The 21,451-nt window shown below is 40.4% G+C and overlaps 5 protein-coding genes across 5 annotated transcripts; 2 read left to right on the top strand and 3 right to left on the bottom strand.

The window, feature by feature from the left end:
• Positions 1-4,824: 4,824 nt before the first annotated feature.
• EAF01_003807 (uncharacterized protein) lies at positions 4,825-8,278 on the bottom strand. The gene is made up of 4 exons (XM_038912061.1): positions 8,063-8,278; positions 7,853-8,010; positions 5,267-7,775; positions 4,825-5,211 (listed from the first exon to the last, which is right to left on the bottom strand). The coding sequence occupies exons 1-4, from the start codon at positions 8,079-8,081 to the stop codon at positions 5,168-5,170; spliced, it is 2,730 nt and encodes a 909-aa protein (XP_038771745.1). The 5' UTR covers positions 8,082-8,278; the 3' UTR covers positions 4,825-5,167.
• Positions 8,279-8,954: 676 nt separating this feature from the next.
• EAF01_003806 (uncharacterized protein) lies at positions 8,955-9,932 on the bottom strand (the record flags this gene model as incomplete). Its single annotated transcript, XM_038912060.1, has 1 exon — positions 8,955-9,932. The coding sequence occupies one exon, from the start codon at positions 9,930-9,932 to the stop codon at positions 8,955-8,957; it is 978 nt and encodes a 325-aa protein (XP_038771744.1).
• Positions 9,933-10,205: 273 nt separating this feature from the next.
• EAF01_003805 (uncharacterized protein) lies at positions 10,206-12,168 on the top strand (the record flags this gene model as incomplete). The annotated part of the gene is made up of 4 exons (XM_038912059.1): positions 10,206-10,561; positions 10,618-10,753; positions 10,807-11,791; positions 11,865-12,168. The coding sequence occupies 4 exons, from the start codon at positions 10,206-10,208 to the stop codon at positions 12,068-12,070; spliced, it is 1,683 nt and encodes a 560-aa protein (XP_038771743.1). The 3' UTR covers positions 12,071-12,168.
• Positions 12,169-12,624: 456 nt separating this feature from the next.
• Positions 12,625-15,124, bottom strand: EAF01_003804 (uncharacterized protein; the record flags this gene model as incomplete). The annotated part of the gene is made up of 9 exons (XM_038912058.1): positions 12,625-13,036; positions 13,094-13,190; positions 13,312-14,046; positions 14,094-14,154; positions 14,205-14,341; positions 14,394-14,468; positions 14,531-14,582; positions 14,636-14,811; positions 14,857-15,124. The coding sequence occupies 9 exons, from the start codon at positions 15,122-15,124 to the stop codon at positions 12,625-12,627; spliced, it is 2,013 nt and encodes a 670-aa protein (XP_038771742.1).
• Positions 15,125-15,988: 864 nt separating this feature from the next.
• On the top strand, positions 15,989-16,496 carry EAF01_003803 (uncharacterized protein; the record flags this gene model as incomplete). The annotated part of the gene is made up of 3 exons (XM_038912057.1): positions 15,989-16,042; positions 16,079-16,218; positions 16,275-16,496. The coding sequence occupies 3 exons, from the start codon at positions 15,989-15,991 to the stop codon at positions 16,354-16,356; spliced, it is 276 nt and encodes a 91-aa protein (XP_038771741.1). The 3' UTR covers positions 16,357-16,496.
• Between the last annotated feature and the right edge of the window lie 4,955 nt (positions 16,497-21,451).

Raw genomic sequence — 21,451 nt, 5'->3', positions numbered from 1 at the left:
CTCTTAATCTTCGATTCTTGATCATACTATTTTACAATTTCTTTCTTTAACTTTTGACGACTTTCACGATGGATGGTATGGGGGCATTTGATGATAGGTATGGATGGGATATCTGGTCATACATATCATATGAAGCTATGCACATGACGCCATAGGCATGGTAATAACAAATGGGGGCAATCCGTGGATGTTAATGGAAATTTAATGGTGGGTAAATGAGATCATGGCATGGTATGGATGGCATGTGATTGCATGTGATTGCATGAATGAACAGGCAAATCGTACTCGTTCTGCTTTTAAGTACGAATGAGGATACGAATTATGAACTGTAATAAATAGTACTAAAATGATTATTAATACTATTAAAAGTTTTCTCTGAAATCTTTTTGTGACATGTTTCTTTGTGGTGACAAGTAAACAGATTGACGTGAGCCATTCTCTGCCAGTGTCGCTCGTTTGGATGACCTGACTGACAGCCGAGTTGACCCGATCGTCTGCGTAATATCTCCATCGATTCACTCATACACACGCCCATATGTAGTACATCATAAATTCAAATGCTCAAGTGTAGATGCTTCGCCTTCGCCTTCGCTTGGTCTATATTAGATAGATGAGCGAAGTTTGCTCACTACCTGGTACAAGTAGGTAGGTAGGTATCAATAGAAACGGGACTCGGCGATGAAGCTCCCTGGAGAAGTAAGGTTAGCAAAGATAGTACTTGGATTACCTATACTATGTAGTGTTTACTTCAGGTATGCGGCCGGCTGGCTGGCAAGAAATATTGCGATAGCCGGAGGGCGAAACTGGTTAATGACGTATGGTCATTGATGTGTATTATGTGATTAGGTATGCGGTATATGATGATGATTTGGAAGGCTGTGAGGGGAACGATGGATGGATGGGATGGGATGGGATAATATAGCATAGGATGGGTTAGGTGAGTTAGTTTGAGTTTGAGTATTTGAGTACTAGATATGTGTATTTGAGTGTGTGGGTATTTGTATATGTGTATATGGTGTTTGAATATTTGTCTGTGTAGATGGGGATATATATACTTGACTGTTGGTACTTATTCGAGTATCTTTATATCTATTTACCCCTTCTTTTGTCAAGCGAGAAATATTATAAACATATATACTCGGCAAAACGATTAGAGATGCGTAGTATATATTAGAATTTACTATAACTTTTATAAGTTTTAATAAAATTTTAATAAATTTAATATAATAATTCTTTTATATATTATATATATATAAAGTTTAATAAAGTTTTAATTAAAAATAAAGGAGAAATAATATGTTAAAATTAATGAGTTGATGAAAATAAATATAACTTAATATTTTTTTCAAAATTTCTTAACGCAGTTTAACACCAAGTTGTTACGGAGGTACCCGCACCGCAACATGGATTATAAGATAAACCTAAGGCCTTGGTGTTGGAACCTACGAAAACAGCACTGTAGGGACAGTTGGATTAAAGGGTAACGAAAGATAGCGGTAACCGAATCAATAAGCAATGATTAAAAGATAGGTACATATCTTTTGTTGGCACCTATCCTACAGTAGGCACAGGAGGGATAGCGGTTACAGGTTATCTAGTAAGCACAGGTTAGATAAGCAGTAGTATCATGTAGGTCACGGGGCAAGTGTCACGTGATGGATAGACAGTCTACCCAAGCTATCCAGACGAGAACGAAGGTCTATATAAGGGAATGGGTTTCATTACAATGTAGAGCTTCGTGCTCAAGAACAATCATTAGTTTCATTACTATAGTTACGAGAATTGCAACCAGTTACAACCTTATTGAATTCCTACTTGAAGTCTAGTCTAAACCACCTCGAGAGATCTCTAGACACTTCCACGTGACCCTAGAGGCAGCTCCCGTAACATTTAAACTACCTCAAAAGATCTTTAGTTATTTCCACATGACCCTAAAGGCAGCTCCCGTAACAACACTTTATATTAAAGGGTTACTACTTCTTCAATTGTAATCAGTGGTATATTATCTATTGTACAAGATGATATCGAAATCAGTATTTTATAATAATGTTATATACTAATATAAAGTATTTGTTACAACGGATTAGTAACAGGCTGTAGAATCACTAACTTATAGACTATAATGGTATTATAGACCTCAGTGATTTAGTTACAATATACCGGGGGACATTAGGCACCCAAGAGACACCTTAGGCATGTATATAGTATTAATCATAGGATATTTTAAAAATCTAGAATATAGTTCTCAGGACAATAGGTTTTAGAAAAGATAGAATATAATAAACAAGAAGGCTTTATTAAGATTAATAATGTCTTAGAGAATTAGCCCTAGAACAAAAGAACAAATTAGAACAATAGGAATTATAGGATAAATGTTATATAATCAAAAGTCAATCGATTTGTTGGTTAACTTCAATACGAAGATCTATATAGAAAAAGGGTTTTATTACAACATAGAGCTTTGTACTTAAGAACAATTATTAGTTTTATTACTATAATTATAAGAATTGTAACTAATTACAACCTTATTGAATTCCTACTTGAAATCTAATCTAAACTATCTCGAGAGAACTCTAGACACTTCCACGTGATCCTAGAGGCAGCTCCCGTAATAGTATTATATACCTGAATTAATATATTATAAATATTTTTTTAAAAGGTTTAGCTTTTCTTTTCATTATATAAAATAATTATAAATATATTAATAAAATATCAAATATTATATTAATATATCTTTTATAAAATATTTCTTAAAAAAAAATAGAATTTTTTAAAGAGTTTTCATTCTTTATTTTTTTATACCTAAAAATCTTTTTCTTTATAATTAAAATCCTCTCATAAAACCTCTGAGTACCGAAAAGCCTAAATCATTATAAGAATTTATAGTTTAATCTTTTTCATTAATTATATTTAATATAATAAGCCTATTATTAATAATTTCAATATTAATAATTTCAATATTAATAATTTCAATATTAATAATTTCAATATTAATAATTTCAATATTAATAATTTCAATATAAATATATTAAACTTTTTTTCTTAATATTAATAATAATATCTCCCTAACCTAAATAGATATCAATTCAATAACTTTAAAAAGAAATAAAAGATAATATTTTGATTTAAATATAATAAAGATTAATAGGTATTTTCAAGAAAATCTTTCCTTAGTTTTTTCATGTTTTAAAAGTTATTATAAAAATAGTTTTTTTATAATAAAATTATAATAATTTTGAAATATTTTAAAATATTTTGAAATGTAATAGAGATATTTATATAAAATTTAGATTTTCGAATTTCGAAATTTTATCTTTTATGAATCTTTTAATTTTTTTGAAAAAATTGATTAGTTATTAAAATATAAGTTTTTAAAATTTATTAATTTTAGTATATTTTAAATTGATTTATTTAATAATATAATCTACTCGGTATTAAACTACATTATATCTTTATTAACTTTTCATTATATGTTATCAAACTTTGAAATTTTATTTAAAATTAAATTAAACTTGATTTAAAAAGGTATTTTTAATTATTCGTTACTTTTAGAAAGTTGTTTAAAATTGAAATTAAAGAATAGATTTAAATTTTCGAATTTTTATATTTGAAATCCCTAGAATAAGCGAATTTACTCTTTCAAAAATAATAAATCTAATGCTTTTTTCATTTTAAATATAAATAACTTTTTTAATTATAAATAAATCTTTATAAAAATATATTGATTTAAAAGTTAAGTTTTTATTCAATAATATATCAAACTTTTAATATTATAAATATTAAATTAAGTAAATTACTTAAAATCGAAAAGATATTAAAAAATAAGCACTTTTCAAATTAAATCAATAGTTTCAATTACTTTTATTTCAATCATTTCATTTTCAAATCTTTAGAAACTTGAATTTAATATAATTATTATATTAATCAATCATATATATCAATTCTAGCTTATTTTATTAAAAATCATCGAAGTTATAATTGTTCTTGATTTGTACTATATAGTATTCTAGACTCTGATTATTTATATTTGTGTCGATAGATTGCGGAATTGATAGTTTACTTTACTTTACTTTACTTTACTTGGATAAATTATTAGATTAAATAAAATGGAACAGAAAAGAGATGTATATACTGCAAAGCTTGAATTCCGAAATTAAATTCTGAAATGAAAATGAAAGTCGGGGATAAGGTGGAAATGAAGAATCTGGAGAGAAAATACAATGAGAGGAGGAGCTTGTGGGACTTGACAGCTGCAAGACAGAGGAGTGAGAGTAGGAGATTTGGATTTATGAATATGGGAGGGGAGTGAGTGAGTAAGTGTAGACTTATACTCATGTGTTATAGGTAGGCACTAGGTATGGAGTAAAACTATCTAGGTAGTATCAATGTATATTACACCATAAGCAAGCAAGCAATCGCAGTCGCAATTTAAAAACAACGAAAAGGAGAAGATAGTTGAGGATTGAAAGAAAAATTGCAAAAGAATGAATGACTTGGACTCATTAATAGGCTCAACATAAACATAATTCAACAATCGAGCGAGGAATTAGCAAAAAGGGGGGGATCAGATCAAGATCTCTTAGTGTTATTGGCTGGAAGCAAAGAAGGAAAAAATTAAATCGTTACCTCGAATGCACTGAGGAAGTTTTGTTATTTTTTATGCATGGGAAAACTTGGGAGTTGAGATTAGGAAGGGGTATGGGAGTGAGAGAATAAGGGGAAGCGAATTGGGTGGGTTAATAAGAGGGCATGCGGGGAAGAGAAGAGTGATAAGTTCGAGATGGGAGGAGAGGGGAAGTGGAAAGGGGGCGGGGTAGCTGATTTCACATCTTACTGTTTTGAAATTGCACCATATCTTTGCTACGTACACAAGCAATTTACAAAACAATCATAGCAATAAACTTTCTAGACTAAAGTACCAAGTAACCTCTCATGATTGCATATGTTCCTCAAGACTAATTTCTTCCCCCTGTATCCTCAATTATTCATACAACATCGATATCGTACCTACATAATGATCCTATTGTTTATCCATCCATCCATCCTGCCATTCCCGTAAAAATTGACAATCAATCAATAAATCAACGCCTTATCAAACCCCCTTTCCCCAAAACCAAAAGCACTAAAGCGTGAGCTTCACTCATCTCTCATCTCTAACGTATTTATTCTATCCACTGCACATCATGCATTCCTCTTTGTTATCAATGCTACCTATGTGTTTATTAGTACGTGAATTATTCGATGAGAAGAGAATGAAGAAACTTACATTGCAACTTGGCATCAGCATAGATATCATACTCTCTATCGGTACTGTCCTTGCCTTGATCCTCATCTTGGGTCTTCTTCTCAACACTTGACTCAAGCAATTCTTCCTCCTTAGGAATTGCATCAGTAGGCTCAGTAGCAAGTGCCTTTGGACTATCACCCTCCTCTACATCAGCCTTGAAAGGAGTCTTAGCAACTGGAGTGTGAGTTTCCTTGCTTGACGCAGGTGGAGGTGTAATGCTTGGTGTTGGTACATCCTTTGGTGCACCAATGGATTGTGCGGATGATTTGCCAGCATACATAGGTCTTGGGCCACCGCCGTTGATTGACGAAGCGCTTGAGACATAACCGGAAGATGGTAGAGTGCGCTTCTTCAAGGTACGTTCACGAGCGACGTTGGTGTCAGCTACAAGAAGAGCTTCTTGATCGACGGTAAATTGAATGGGTGCTGAAGCAGCCATAGTACGTAAATAGTACATTCCGGTCTTCAAGCCCAATTTCCAACCAGCAAAGTGCATAGATGTGATCTTGCCCATTGTAGGATCCTTCATGTGAATGTTCATTGATTGAGATTGATCGATAAACGCACCACGATCAGCAGCCATTTGAACGATTGTTCGCTGAGAAATTTCCCAGACAGTCTTGTACAGGGCCTTGATGTCAGCTGGAATGTTGGGGATGTTTTGAATAGATCCACCATCAGCGATGATACGGTTCTTCATGTTGTCGGACCAGAGACCCATATCGACAAGGTCCTTGAGGAGCCACGGGTTGACGACTTGGAACTCTCCGGCAAGAACACGACGGGAATAGATATTTGAAGTGTATGGCTCGAAACATTCATTGAAGCCAAGAATTTGGGAAGTACTGGCAGTTGGCATAGGTGCAACGAGAAGCGAATTGCGAACTCCGTGTTGCTTGATGGATTGCTTCAAAGTATCCCAATCCCACAAGTCAGTAGGTGTGACACCCCACATGTCATATTGGAGTTCACCCTTGGAGACTGGCGAGCCTTGGTAAGTTTCGTATGGGCCAAGTTCCTTTGCAATCTCGACGGATGAGGTCAAGGCAGCGTGGTAGATGGTCTCGAAAATTTGAATGTTGAGGTGCTTGGCTTCGGGGGAGTCAAATGGAAGACGAAGGGCCAAGAAAGCATCGGCAAGACCTTGGACACCAACAGCGATAGGTCGGTGACGGAAATTGCTTTTTCTGGCTTCTGGAACGGGATAGTAGTTGATATCAATGATCTTGTTCAAGTTTCTAACGACAACCTGAACAACCTCGTGAAGCTTTTGGAAATCATAAGTTCCTTCATTCATGTTGACAAAGGTTGGTAGAGCAATGGAAGCCAAGTTACAGCAAGCAACCTCATCTGGTGCAGAGTACTCGACAATCTCTGTGCACAAGTTGGAACTGCGAATAGTACCAAGGTTCTTTTGGTTGCTCTTCTTGTTGCATGCATCTTTGTAAAGCATGAAAGGGTTTCCGGTCTCGGTTTGAGCCTCAAGAATAGAGTACCAAAGCTTTTGTGCCTTGATAGTCTTGCGACCCTTGCCTGCCTTCTCATAACTTTCGTAGAGAGCCTCGAACTCCTCGCCATAAACATCTGCCAAGCCAGGGCACTCATTAGGGCACATCAAAGTCCACTCTCCGTTCTTTTCAACACGCTTCATGAATAGATCAGGAATCCACAAGGCATAGAAAAGATCGCGTGCACGAACTTCTTCCTTACCGTGGTTTTTGCGCAAATCAAGAAACTCGAAAACATCCGCATGCCATGGCTCAAGATAGACAGCAAAAGCACCAGGGCGCTTGTTACCACCTTGGTCAACATATCTGGCAGTGTTGTTGAAAACTCGGAGCATAGGAACAATACCGTTAGAGTTTCCATTGGTACCAGCGATATATGCACCAGTAGCACGAATTCTGTGAATGTTGAGACCAATACCACCAGCATTCTTTGAGATCATGGCACAGATCTTCAAAGTATCGTAGATACCATCAATACTGTCCTCCTTCATGTCGATGAGGAAGCATGATGAAAGTTGTGCTTGTGGAGTACCTGCAGAGAAGAGTGTTGGGGAAGCGTGTGTAAAGTACTTGTTGGACATCAAGTTATAAGTTTCGATCGCACTTTCGATGTCATCACCGTGAATACCAACGGCAACGCGCATGATCATCTGTTGAGGACGCTCCGCAACTTTGCCATCAAGACGTAAGAGATATGATCGCTCGAGTGTCTTAAATCCGAAGTATTGGTAGTTGAAATCTCGATCATAGACAATAGCAGAATTGAGTTCCTCTTCATGTTTCATAACACATTCGTAAGTTTGCTTGCTAATCATAGGCGATGCTGTGCCATTTCTTGGGTTTGTATATTGGTATAAATCGCGGATAACGTGGGAAAATTGTTTCTTGGTTTGTTTGTGGAGGTTTGAAACTGCAATACGAGCAGCTAAAATGGCATAATCGGGATGGGTGACTGTCATATATGCAGCAGTTTCTGCGGCCTTTGGATGAAGTCAGCAGTATTCCTGGGAGCGAGAACTAGTCTCAGTGCGTTCGTTTGAAGGAGGGGCCAACTTACGAGGTTGTCAAGCTCAATAGTGTTAACACCTTGGTAGACACCAGAAATGACCTTTTGGGTAATGGCAGCAGCATCTATGTGATCAGGATCGAGACCATAACACAGTCTTGACACACGAGCTGTGATCTTGTCGAATTGAACGCGTTCCTTACGTCCATCTAAATGTAATTAGTACAGGAAATAAAGAGGGATTTTAGTCAGTGTGCATACCTCTCTTATAGACATACATGATGGCGACGGTATTGTTCGTAGATTCCGTGGTAAATTTTGGAGGGGTTAATCAAACCGGACGGTGAAGAAAACGATGAGTGGAAAGCAAACCACTATTAGATTAGAAATAATAAATAAACCTGATTACAGTCAAGCCTACAATCAATCAACCTTTGAATAGAAAAAGAGAGGATTTATTGTAGATTGAAATGTAGAAGGAAATCGTTCTTGAGGAAAAAACAAAGGAAGAGTTTATGAGAATGGATCCCAAGTGTTTTTAAGAGGGAACACTTTACGCGACTTTTCCACACTTCGCAAGGACGCGTTGAAAATAAGTGCTAATTGGTAATCTAGCGTGCACCATACTATGCTAGCGTGTTTTTTATTGGAACAAGGATGGGCAGTAATAAGTGGTTGGAACTTTGATAAAAGGCTGAAAAGTTACATGAGTGAATCCAGTTGATTCGTTACCTTGCTGTAATAGATATCTATGAGAAGATGGGGAGAGGGGGTAACAGAGGATTATGGCAGTTTGTTATATGTCACAGATTGTCTGGATATTGTAAATGTTGGTGAGGCACGTCCTTTGACAGTTGGAACTGTTCTGAATAAGCATAGCTATCTAAACGTACCAGGTAGCTTTTGCACTACTGATTTGCGTCCCCCAGTCGACGATTAGATTCGTCTCAAATTGTCCATTTGCCCGCCCCAAAGTTCCACTCCTTTTTGTGCTGCCAATATGGCTTACGTTTCGTTGCTCAATCCTTCAAGTCCGAAATCGCATGCTTCATTCCTTTCTAGACTCTGACGTCGATCATTATTCATCTCTCACAGGGTATGTCAGTTATCTAGATCATCACTGCCTATTGTCCATAGCAACCATACTATATCTTTAACTCCTCTCCCTGGTACCTGCATATCTAACAGGCTGACCCCCTTTACATGGTACTACAGGTTTTCTAATCGGCATAAAAACATCCAACATCTTAGCTTGTCCAAAAGCAAGCAAAGAGGAAGATGTCCAATACACCAACATTGCACTCGGCATCTGCAAGGTAAGTGGAATGATTGCAAGAGCGACTACCTTCAACGAATTCATCAATCTCCTCATGAATACACCCTTAGGGTTCCCCTGGCTTGTGAGATTCAATAGAATGGACCCAGAGAGCATGAAAGGTAGTATCAACATTGGATCCGAAATGAGAAGATTGGGAAACCATAATGCCCCCTCTGTCGCGAAGGCTGGCTCCAATAGTAGAGAGCCTAGGTCCAGATCCGTAGTAGCCGTAGCCTCATTTGCCCTGCTCGATGTGAACAGCGATTCGATCCATTTCAATAATCCATCATGTGCGCCGCACATTTTTCGAATCGTCTCTACAGCAATCATCCAGACGGGCAATTGCAAAAATGGCAGATAATGTTTCCAAGTACCACAATTGTATCTTGAATAGAGTTCCCTCGTCTTCTTATTCATTTTATCCTTAACAAACTGATTTGCCGCGTCCGGCCGTAAATGGCCAACCTCTTGTATTGATTGTTTTCTAAAATGATGTTGCCATGCATTCATGAGGGGCATTAAGTCGATTTGTTTTTGCGCAGCTCGTCGTGAATTGATGCCGAGTGGGAAGATAAGGACGGTCCGAATCGCTAAAGCAGTGAGAGGTAACGTGAAAGCCCATGGCAGGCCAGTAAAAGAGTGCAGACCTTCTAGAACTCCATGGGTAGCTATTAATACAGAATCGAGGGACTGAGTTCGTGGGGAGGCATGGAATGATCGATAAGTCGGAGGAAGTTGTAAGAATACCCTTGGGATTTTTGAGCTTGTAGAAGGGTGCATCAACGTGCGGGCCGGCAGAAACAATGTAGACATCGTGATTTGACTTCTGCTCTCTGCGCCGTCAAGTGACAATCAATCGAGAGCAACGATCAATTTCTCAATGTTCTTGTTAACATGGCTGGAACATTTGATTTTCCCCAGGTCAGAAGTTCCGTTCACATGTCATCCATGAAAAAAGAGGTCCCGCATCGGTACAAGCGGCCGCACGCTCCACCGCCTGCGCGTCACAGCTAAAGTGACACAGTAACCCTGGAAACTCGAGATAAAACCCCCCTCCTCTCTTATTACTTGGATGTTCAAAAAGTTATGGCGGAATCATGCAAAGCTCCAGACGGTAGCGATATGTGGAGATTTGGGCTGGATACCAAATGGACCATTCTAGTAGCCTTGATTCTTGGTGCGACACCTTTGATTGTTCTTTTAGGAGGCCCGAAGCTCGTAGGTTACATCGGACGCACGGTGGGGTTCTACTTGAGGCAAAAGACAGCTGGGAGGAAAGCTCAAGTTTTGGAAAGGGTGGAGATTGATCAGAGGGAGTATAGGGAGAACAAGGAAAAGAGTCGGGATAGTGATGATTGGGAGAATATAGAATCTACGAGTGGAACGGGAGGGAAGGATGATAAGGAATGGGATGGCATTGTTGGATTCTTTCACCCCTTCTGGTATGGAGATCCTTATTTTGCTTGAATTGATATTGACTTGGCTAAAATTGATTCAGTAATGCTGGAGGTGGTGGTGAACGTGTTTTATGGGCTGCAGTTTTAGCAACCCAAAAGCGGTGGCCGAATGCGAAATGTATTGTCTATACCGGAGATCATGATGTGGATAAGTCGCAGATTATTGCTAGAGTGAAGGTATGGAATGGCTGTTATTCTTACAAAATGCGCCGGCTGATTATAGCTATTAGGATCGTTTCAATATTCAACTCCATCCACCAACGATTACCTTCTTATACCTCACAACGAGACATTGGGTTTTAGCTTCCACATGGCCCCATTTCACACTTCTAGGTCAATCAATTGGATCTCTTATACTTGCATGGGATGCGTTCTCTCTTGTTGTCCCCGATATTTTTGTGGATACAATGGGCTATGCTTTTGCGCTTGGATTCTGCAAGATTTTGTTCCCCGAAGTACCGACTGGAGCATACGTACATTATCCAACCATTTCGACAGATATGCTAGGCTCTTTAGATCCTACATCTGCCACCGGGAAACAAGGTGTGAATGCTGGAAAGGGAACAGGGTTAAGAGGAGAGGCAAAGAAGCTTTATTGGAAGATATTTGCGAAGTTTTATACCTTGGTCGGAGCATCAATCGATGTAGTTCTCACAAATTCTAATTGGACACTCGATCATATCACATCATTATGGGGAGAATGGCGACGCGAATTAAAGAAGCCCATCGCAACAGCAGTCTTCCCTCCTGTAGCTGTGGAAGAGCTCGAGGAGAAGATCTCTGTTACCCCCGAATCCGAAGTAATACGTCAACCAGCTCTTCTTTATATTGCGCAATTCCGCCCTGAAAAAAATCATACACTCATATTAACCGCTTTCGCGGCGTTCAAAGCCACTAAATCCCCTGCAGCCAAAGGCGCAAAACTTATTCTTATCGGCAGTGTCCGCGATGACTCTGATTCAAAGCGCGTATATCAATTGCGCCTGCTAGCAAACGAACTGCAGGTCAAAGACGATGTTGAATTTCATTTGGATGCGCCTTGGCCGGATATTCTGAAATGGTTAGGCAAAGCCAGTGTTGGAGTCAACGGGATGTGGAATGAGCATTTTGGAATTGGAGTTGTGGAGTACCAGGCGGCAGGATTGATTAGTGTTGTTCATGACAGTGGTGGCCCGAAGAGAGATATTGTTACAAAAATTGATGGTTTGCCTACAGGTATGTTTCTACCTCTTTCTTCTCACCCCTTTTAATCTCGCTTCTTTGGGGCATAACTAAATTCTGAATCTAGGCTTTCATGCATCAACAGCAGAACAATTTGCTGAAGGTTTCGAGAGCGCACTAGCACTCCCACGAGAAGATAAGATAGCAATGAGATTGAGAGCGAGGAAATCGGCTCAAAGATTTACAGAAGCGGAGTTTGCAAAGAAGTGGATTGTAGGCATGGAAGAGTTAGTGACCTTGGGGAGAAAATGGGAAGGGATTAGGAGAAGTTAATAGAAAGTCTGGATTGAATATAATTATATGGTTCTACGTTATGACTTGTTGGTGGTTGGGAATTGATAGAATACAGAATTGATAGAATACATATGCAAATAAATATATAGCAAATATCAAAATGTATAAGAAACTGTTCACGTTATAGTTCAGACGATACTGCAACATTGTAGACTCTAGGTGCAGAAAAATTATGAAATCAGATCAACAACTCGCTCTTGAAGATAAACAAATGACCGATTGTATGTATTGCTTCTATGATTTCGCTGATGCAGTATCGATGCGAGCCCGTCTGTCTTTCTAGGCAAATCTAGGAGCTGATCTGAGTGATACCAACTCTAACTATATCCATGTTCTTTCCATATACCTCATCCAAAATTCTATCGGCGTGCCTGTAAAGAAAATAAATTCTAAGATCTTCGTTCTAGATCACGAGCTTCATATGACGAAACTCAACCAAGGTTAATAGTCGTAAAAAAGGAGTTTGTGCAATTTAACCGCGCGAGGCGCACCTTCCTCCATCCGCCCCCACCAACTCAACATTCTCAAGACACTCATACACCAACTCCCCCACTCGCCTTCTGTCTCGGCTCTCCAACAGCCTCCAACCATCCTTCTTCAGCCAACCCTTCTCCCTCAATCGAGAGATCACCCCAAACTCTCACACCTTGTACAGCACTCTCTCTTCCACTTGCTTTCCCAACTTTATGTCCTCTTTCCTCCAAATATTCCTGCAATTCTGCATCGAATCCCGGTTCTACGGTCGTTTTCTCGGGCAGTAATTGATCATGCATTCTAGGTTGCTTTAGTGCTTCTTCGAGAGACATGCCGTGATCGATTACGTTGATGATGGCTTGGATTGTTGACGTGGGGATTCGTGATCCACCGGCGGCGCCGATGGAAAGGAAGTGGGAGCCATTGGGGTGGGAGATGTGAATGGGGGAGATGGAACTCATGGGGCGGGCACTAATATCAATGATAAATGAATGGTAGATTTGTATGCAAAAGGAGGCTCGGACTTACCCAGGACGAACATAGTTCATAGGTGAAGGGACGAAACCAAAGTAATTGGGAACGCCAGGGATGGAGAAATCGTCCATTTCGTTATTAAGAATAACCCCTGTAAAAATTGTTAGCAAAAATATTGTTTCAATACGTTTCGAAACGTGGGCGAAGAGAGACAGATTAGCTCTGCAAGTCATGAACTAAAAACAAGAGAATAAGTGTTCAGGATAACATACCAGTCTCAGGAACCATAACGGCAGAACCGAAAAGTAGATTGATGGTTGATGTTGAGGTTATTGAAAGGCCAGAAGCGTCGGTAGCAACCATATGCGATGTTCCATGATTTCCCATGATATCCCACCTTTCTGGATTGTACCTTCCAACGTCTTGTGTCTTATCGTCTAGGATCTTTCGTCTGTTAGAATCTGCAGTCTCAGCTGAAATGATTCCTTCTTCGAATCTAACCATCTCGTCAAAGAATGACGGGTCTCCTAGCTCGGAATGAGCGGCATATGAAAAACGCATGGCTTCATCGAGTCGATGGGTATTCAGAAATAAGTCGGATTCTTTATACATGTCATATCCCTCAATGGTTTTAAGAATGCTCAGGGCTATTGAACCGCCGGAGGGAGTACCGGTTGAATGGATAGTGTAGCCACGATAAGTGATGTTGATGGGGTTACGAATCTTGATATCGTAATCTTTGAGATCGGCCAGAGTCATGGTTCCATTTGTGGCCTTTATGGTTGCAATGGTTGCTTCTGCAATTTCCCCTTCGTAGAATGCCGAAGCTCCTTTGTTAGCAATCGTCTCTAGCGTGTTGGCATATCGCTCTCTTTTCATTGTATCACCCAATTCAAGGAGTGTACCGTTCGGAGCGAAGTCCATAGCCCAGTTTGGATCCTCTTCAAGAAAATTCCAACCGACTTGATTCTTAACTGCCTGCATGTAGTAAACCGTGTCTTCCGTCACTAGTCCAGATTAGTGACGTGCATGAAAAACTGTGAAAGCTACATACCAGGAAAACCATTTCTAGCAATATGTACGGCTGGATTGCAAACAATTTGCCAAGGTAGTTGCTGGTGAATATCAGTTAAGCGTCATCATCTCAAAATGAAGAAGCACATACCCCATATTTATTATGAAGATATTCCAGTCCTCGAAGGTCACCTGGAACAGCAACTGCATCTCCACCGACCACGGCTCTGCTGCGATCTTTTCTAAACATGTCTCGATATGCAGCGGCTGGAGCTGTCTCTCTACAGTCTGCTGAAGTGTGAGCTAGGTGCAAATAAAGTGAACCTTCCACGGATCTTACCTATGGTCTCGTATTCCCCTTCTGAGCTACGTACTAGCATAAATCCCCCTCCACCTATACCACTATGATACATTCCTTAAGTGGGATTGTAAGCCTAACCCTGGGGGACGATTCTTCAAGATTAGGAACTGGCTTACCGATGACACCAACGCATAGAGTAGTACCAACCATAGCATCTGCGGCATTTCCCTATACCCCCACGTGATAAGTCTCGAATCAATTATCATTAAGGAGTCACTTACACCTCTCTCTATAAGTTCCGCTCCAACCTCACTGCATATTTTGCTTTCACTCGCTACTGCTCCACGGTTTCCAGTGTTTGTGACGGTAGAAGAGCTAACACCATGTAAGATGCATAGCATAGAGACCCAGCAAAGACGGCCTAAGCTTATTCCGCTCATGTTGAACGACTGTGAACCTAGGTTGATTGTATCAGCATGTGGTAGGTACATCCACTTCATACCAAAATGGTTTGCATACCCATCGAACTTGTACTTCTCCAGATGATATATTCCTTTGGCGGTATGGGATGAACAAACAGCGACGAAAACAAGACCGCTAGTTACTTCGAAGTGCCATAAACCCTCGAAATTATGTAACAAGGGTGGGGCTCGGGCGATCTTTGGTCTGATATCGTTGAAACCCTTCAAAAGTGATGAGTGTAATTCACAAGCTTGATATTTAAGCTCGGAGAATATGTTATCGAATAATAAAGGAATGAAGTTCGACATGATTGCGAAGTTTTGTCTTATCTCAGTCATTGCGGAGCTTATTTTGCTAGTGTCGGACAAGTCAGTCAAACTCAAAGCATTACCTGGTGGTTATCGTTCCGCGAAACAATTATGGATCAGACTAAAGCTAGAAGCCAGATAGCGGTTAACGCGTAAGATAGCGCTTGTGATTTGTTTTAGGATTAATGATTGGTCAAGTCTTTCAATGCCCAATGTTCGTCAGGTGATCACGTGTCGCCACTTCCTTCATTTTTTGATGTCTTATCAAGACATGACATCTGATGAACTCCTGACACTTCAACACTACCCCTTTCAGTCCCATTTCACTTTCATACATATTTGCATATCCCCATCACCATCACCATCACTATCACCGATGTGATATTCGATACACACACACACACACACTCATCACACACTCATCCTTCCACTTGCTCACACTCTCAGTTCTGATATCGAGAAATCATAGATCAAGGCTCTTGGGAACCTTAGACAAAGCCTGAAATATTCTTAGGCTGAAGTCTTCAACAAGAAACCGTGTCACTTGCCAGCAGTCAGATCAGATCTCACCACATCATCTTTTTACTCGTCACATTCTTGGCATGAGTAGGGCGACGGTCCGATTACCTATTAAATGGATATATACTATGCAGTAGATTCTGATATCCTCGACCTTGAGTAGGACGAGACGTTTTCAGTGGCTTCCATGGCGCAATGCTCATGATCACTGACACCCACGGGAAACTCCAATATCATATGAAGAGCACAAGACCATGTGGCTGTCGGATATTTACTGACATGCATAGATGACCAATAGTTTTCTCAATATAAGGCTGAAAATTGTATATTTGAAACAATGGAACAATGTGTTCCGTGAAATGTCACACTTTTGAGGACGCAACATATTCTGATTCGAATGTAAGGGCATAATAAGCTGAATAATCCGATTTTCAGCCTGAAAAGCCATGGCATCACATAAAGAAAGCTCAGTCAGTAAATGTCCGTCAGCATCATTTCGACAGAGGCTTTGTTGCTGATGCTTATATTCAACACAATCACAGGTCACAAGTCACGAGGCATCAAGTTCAGGCTTAGTAGGTATTTGTGATTGACATGATACTCGAATTGCTACTAATATACCTTTGGAAAGCAGGAGTTATGCTCATGACGACTTACTCCGAAAGATTCGTGCCGCGCTTGCAGTGGAGATCAAACAGGCTACAGAAACCTAGAGTACAGAAGAAACGATAGCCGGATAAATCGCCCCAATCAGCCTGATTCAAACCTTCTTGTGCTCTCCAAATGCTTGATAGTATGAGAAGTCATTGAAAAGACTCACCTTTTAGATTGATTATGCGCAAATCATCAACTTATCATCCCTTGGCCATTTTACAACCAAAACAAGATTGCTATTTTGCTTCCATTTGAATGATGCCCCCATTCGTCGTTTTCCTACGCCTATGCAATATCTTCAAAGACAGCTTTGTGTTTGTTTTGTTCTAATGATTGATTATTGTAAAAGAATTTTCTCATGCTTGTTGTTGTAACTGTTTTGACTGTTTTGATAATGGAAGAACAAGTATTCAGCCTGCATAACTACCCAAGTGTTGAAAATGGAGCCAACATGTTCTCATATAGCTTGCTTGCATCGTCAATTGTTCCCTCACGCATCTTGAATGAACTTTCAAAATACCCTCACATTCTGCAGTAGGCCAACATATGATAAAAAGAACACAAGCTGGCTGGTTCCATTGAGCCTCCCTTCAGAATTGGTACCTAGAATGGTTTGCAAGCGCACAATAGTTTACGAATGTATATATAAAAAGGTTAAGTCGGGTACCCTACTTTCGGGCCACCCCCTTTTGGGTTACTTTTTATACCAAAAATGGAATTTTTAACTTTCTTATTTATAAATAGAATTTATTGAAAATTTATATATATATAATTTAGATTGTTTTTAACTTACCTTGAGTATTTCAGATTTTTAGGAATTTTCTCTATTAAAATCTAAAGCTTTAAAATATCGATTTTTAAATTTGTATAAAAATTATATACAAATTTGAAACTTTTATAAAATCTTTAATAACTTTTTAATAAAAATTATTAAAAATAAGCTATAAAAATTTATTAAAAATTTATAACATATTTATTTTGAAGGATTTAGATGTTACGAACGACGCAACATAGGCACGGGACTGGGGCACTAAGTCACGTAGTTGGCTCAGTCTGCCTCAGCGGGATAGACACTGAGCCATGAAAGTACAAACAAACCAGTACTGAGCCGTACTGATCACACTGAGCAAGAAGGTCTATATAAGGGAATGGGTTTCATTATAATATAGAGCTTCGTGCTCAAGAACAATCATTAGTTTCATTACTATAGTTACGAGAATTGCAACCAGTTACAACCTTATTGAATTCCTACTTGAAGTCTAGTCTAAACCACCTCGAGAGAACTCTAGACACTTCCACGTGACCCTAGAGGCAGCTCCCGTAACACTTTGAGCACCATTTCTGCTTCAAGTACCAATTCAATACCAACCGACGATATGGCACCCACCAATACATCCGCGAGCAGTCAGGCACAAGCACCCGACACCGACGATGTCGAGATGACCGACGCTCCCAAGGAAATTACCATCAACGAAACACTCAAGATTGCCTTACCAGACAAATACCAAGGAAGTCGACAGGAACTCGACACCTTCCTCTTACAACTTGAAATCTACTTCAGATTCAACGAAGACAAGTTCACCAAAAAGGAATCCAAGAGTGTATGGGCTGTATCATATCTCAGAGGAGAAGCAAGCAAGTGGATTCAACCATATTTACGAGACTATTTCGAGCATGACGACCAGGATCGCATGCAACCCACTCGAACAATCTTCAACAGTTTTGAAGGATTTAAGACAGAGATTCGTAGAATCTTCGGGAACTCCAATGAGCTAGAGGTAGCGGAAGATAAGATCTTCAACCTCAAGCAGACAGGATCGGCATTGAAGTATGCTACGGAGTTCCGAAGATATGCGGGGACAACTAAATGGGACAAGGTCGCCATCATGAGTCATTACCGTAAAGGACTCAAACCAGAAGTACGTTTGGAACTTGATAGGGAAGGGGAGGACGATGACTTGAACGGACTAATCAAAAGCTCCATCGATGCCGATGACCGCCTATACAGGTACAAACAAACCCAACGATCATACAAGCCTCAGACAAATCATAGGCAAGGGCGCTACCGCAAGAATGAGGGTAGACCACGTTACAGTACACAGAGTTACGGGGACCCCATGGAACTAGACGCCACGCACCACAGGAACGGGAATGATGATCCAGAGAAAAGAAACGAAGACGAGAAAACAACTTATGCTTTGAATGTGGAAAAGCAGGGCACCGGGCAGCGGATTGCCGAAGTAAGAAGACAGGAGGAAAGAAAGGCAACTTCAAACCCAAGTTCGGCAAAGGCCAACTTAACGCTACCTTTGTATCCCAAGAACATCCAGCTAAGACCGAAGAAACTGAGACCTTCACCAGTGAAGAATTCCGGAAATTATTGGACGAGTTACCGCGAAACCAAGAGGGTATGAATGCAGTAGACTTGTGGGAACAGGAGTACTACCGAACCCCATCACCATCGGTAACGGAAGAATGTATTAAGGAAGAGATACCAGCAGATCACGCGATGATGAGCTGGACTGCTTGCTATGATGAATTCTGCGGAATCCATCGATCAGATAAAGAAGCAACCGGATGGTTCCCCAAGAAAAGAAAGACAAGAAACCAACAATCCAACGAAACAGACAAAAAACAAGTTACCCAGCAATTGAATGCTACAGGACAAGCAGGACAGATATACTGCAAGGTCAAAATAAACGGACAAATACAGCAAGCCATGATAGATTCAGGGGCTACAGGAAACTTTATTGCACCAGAAGCTGCAAAGTACTTGGGAGTTCCACTCCAGAAGAAACAAAAACCCTACCAATTGCAGTTAGTTGACGGACAACTAGCAGGATCTGACGGGAATGTTTCACAGGAGACACGACCAGTACAAATGAACATAACCCAACATTCAGAGGTTATACAGCTTGACGTTGTGCCATTGGGCCAACAACAGATCATCTTAGGAATGCCATGGTTGAAGGCACACAATCCTAAGATAGATTGGTCACAAGAGACAGTGACATTCGATCAGTGCAAGAACGGTCACAAGGACACGTTCAAGGCGTCCGCGAGACGGAACACGCGCCAAGGGGAGTTGAACGCGAACAATCCCGGCGACGTAGGACACCCAGTCCAGGGTCCTCCATTAAGAGCGAAGGCCAGTACACCTCCTCTACAAATGCAGAAGCCAACGACACGGCAGGAAATCGCAATCAAGGCAGAAGAGCCTATGATACCAGAACAGTACAAGAAATACGAACATGTGTTCAAGGAACCAGGGATCCATGAGGCTTTGCCAGAACACAAGCCATGGGATCATGAGATAATATTGGAGGAAGGCAAGATGCCTGTGCACACCCCAATTTATTCAATGTCAGCCGATGAGCTGAAGACGCTCAGGGAATATATCGATGACAATTTGGCCAAGGGATGGATCAGGGAATCCACGTCCCAAGTGGCAAGTCCAACTATGTGGGTACCCAAGAAGGATGGTACTAAGAGACTAGTTGTGGACTACAGAAAGCTCAACACGCTTACCAAGAAGGATCGATATCCACTTCCATTAGCTACGGAATTAAGAGATCGATTAGGCGGAGCTACCATATTCACCAAGATGGACCTGCGCAACGGGTACCATTTGATCAGAATGAAGGAAGGCGAGGAATGGAAAACCGCTTTCAAAACAAGATACGGGCTATACGAGTACCAAGTTATGCCGTTCGGGCTAACTAACGCACCAGCTACTTTCATGAGACTCATGAACAATGTGTTGTCACCATACTTAGACACTTGTTGTATATGCTACTTGGACGACATCCTAGTATATTCAAACAACGAGAGCCAACACATCAAGGATGTTAGCAGCATCCTCGAAAGCTTAGCCAAGGCAGATTTGCTATGTAAACCAAGCAAATGCGAATTCCACGTCAAGGAAACAGAATTCTTAGGGTTCACCGTATCAAGCCAAGGGCTCAAGATGAGCAAGGACAAGGTTAGGGCAGTGCTCGAATGGAGGCAGCCAACCACAATCAAAGAAGTACAGTCCTTCTTGGGATTTGTCAACTTCTACAGAAGATTCATCAAGGGTTATTCAGGGATTACTACACCCTTAACCACGTTAACCAGAAAAGATCAAGGAAGCTTCGAATGGACCGCCAAGGCGCAGGAGTCCTTCGAAACGCTCAAACAGGCAGTGGCCGAGGAGCCAATACTGTTGACATTCGATCCTGATAAGCAAATCATAGTGGAAACGGACTCCTCAGATTTTGCTATAGGCGCAGTGTTGAGCCAACCAGGTCAAAATGAGAAATAGCAACCAATCGCATTCTACTCTCGAAAGCTATCACCAGCCGAATTGAACTACGAAATATATGACAAAGAATTACTGGCGATAGTCGACGCATTTAGAGAATGGCGAGTATATTTGGAAGGATCAAAATACACAGTACAGGTGTATACGGATCATAAGAACTTGGTTTACTTCACCACAACGAAGCAGTTAAACAGACGACAGGTCAGATGGTCGGAAACCATGGCCAACTACAATTTTAAGATTTCATATGTCAAAGGATCAGAAAACGCTAGAGCCGACGCTCTTAGCCGAAAACCAGAATATCAAGAAAATAAGTCGTACGAATCGTACGCTATATTCAAGAAAGAAGGCGAATCACTGGTTTACAATGCACCACAGCTTGCAGCTACTCATATATTGGAAGACAACCATCTCAGGAGTCAAATCCAATCACATTACGACAAGGATGCTACAGCTATACGCATACGCAAGACAATAGAACCAGGATTCACGATAGAAAACGAGATCATATACTTCCACGGAAAAGTATACATTCCTAGTCGAATGACTAAGGAATTCGTGACGGAACAACACGGGTTGCCGGCACATGGACATCAGGGAATCGCGAGAACATTCGCAAGATTACGGGAAATCAGTTACTTCCCACGAATGAGAACGATAGTTGAAGAAGTTGTTGGAAATTGCGATACCTGCATACGGAATAAGTCCTCTAGACACGCTCCGTATGGTCAGCTCCAGACCCCAGACATGCCTTCTCAGCCATGGAAGTCCATTATATGGGACTTTGTGGTCAAACTACCACTCTCAAAGGACCCTACCACGGCGATTGAGTACGACGCAATACTCAACGT

This window comes from Botrytis porri, assembly GCF_014898465.1.
Source record: "Botrytis porri strain MUCL 3234 chromosome Unknown BPOR_005, whole genome shotgun sequence".
NCBI classification, from domain to species: domain Eukaryota; kingdom Fungi; phylum Ascomycota; class Leotiomycetes; order Helotiales; family Sclerotiniaceae; genus Botrytis; species Botrytis porri.
This window is presented reverse-complemented; position numbering and strand designations above follow the sequence as displayed.

What these genes read in the sequence shown, in the direction of transcription:
- EAF01_003807 (XM_038912061.1), bottom strand. An exon ending in CTATTGAGCTTGACAACCTC is followed by an intron (nt 7,776 to 7,852) that starts GTAAGTTGGCCC and finishes CTTCATCCAAAG; the next exon opens with GCCGCAGAAACTGCTGCATA. An exon ending in TGCTGATGCCAAGTTGCAAT is followed by an intron (nt 5,212 to 5,266) that starts GTAAGTTTCTTC and finishes ATAAACACATAG; the next exon opens with GTAGCATTGATAACAAAGAG.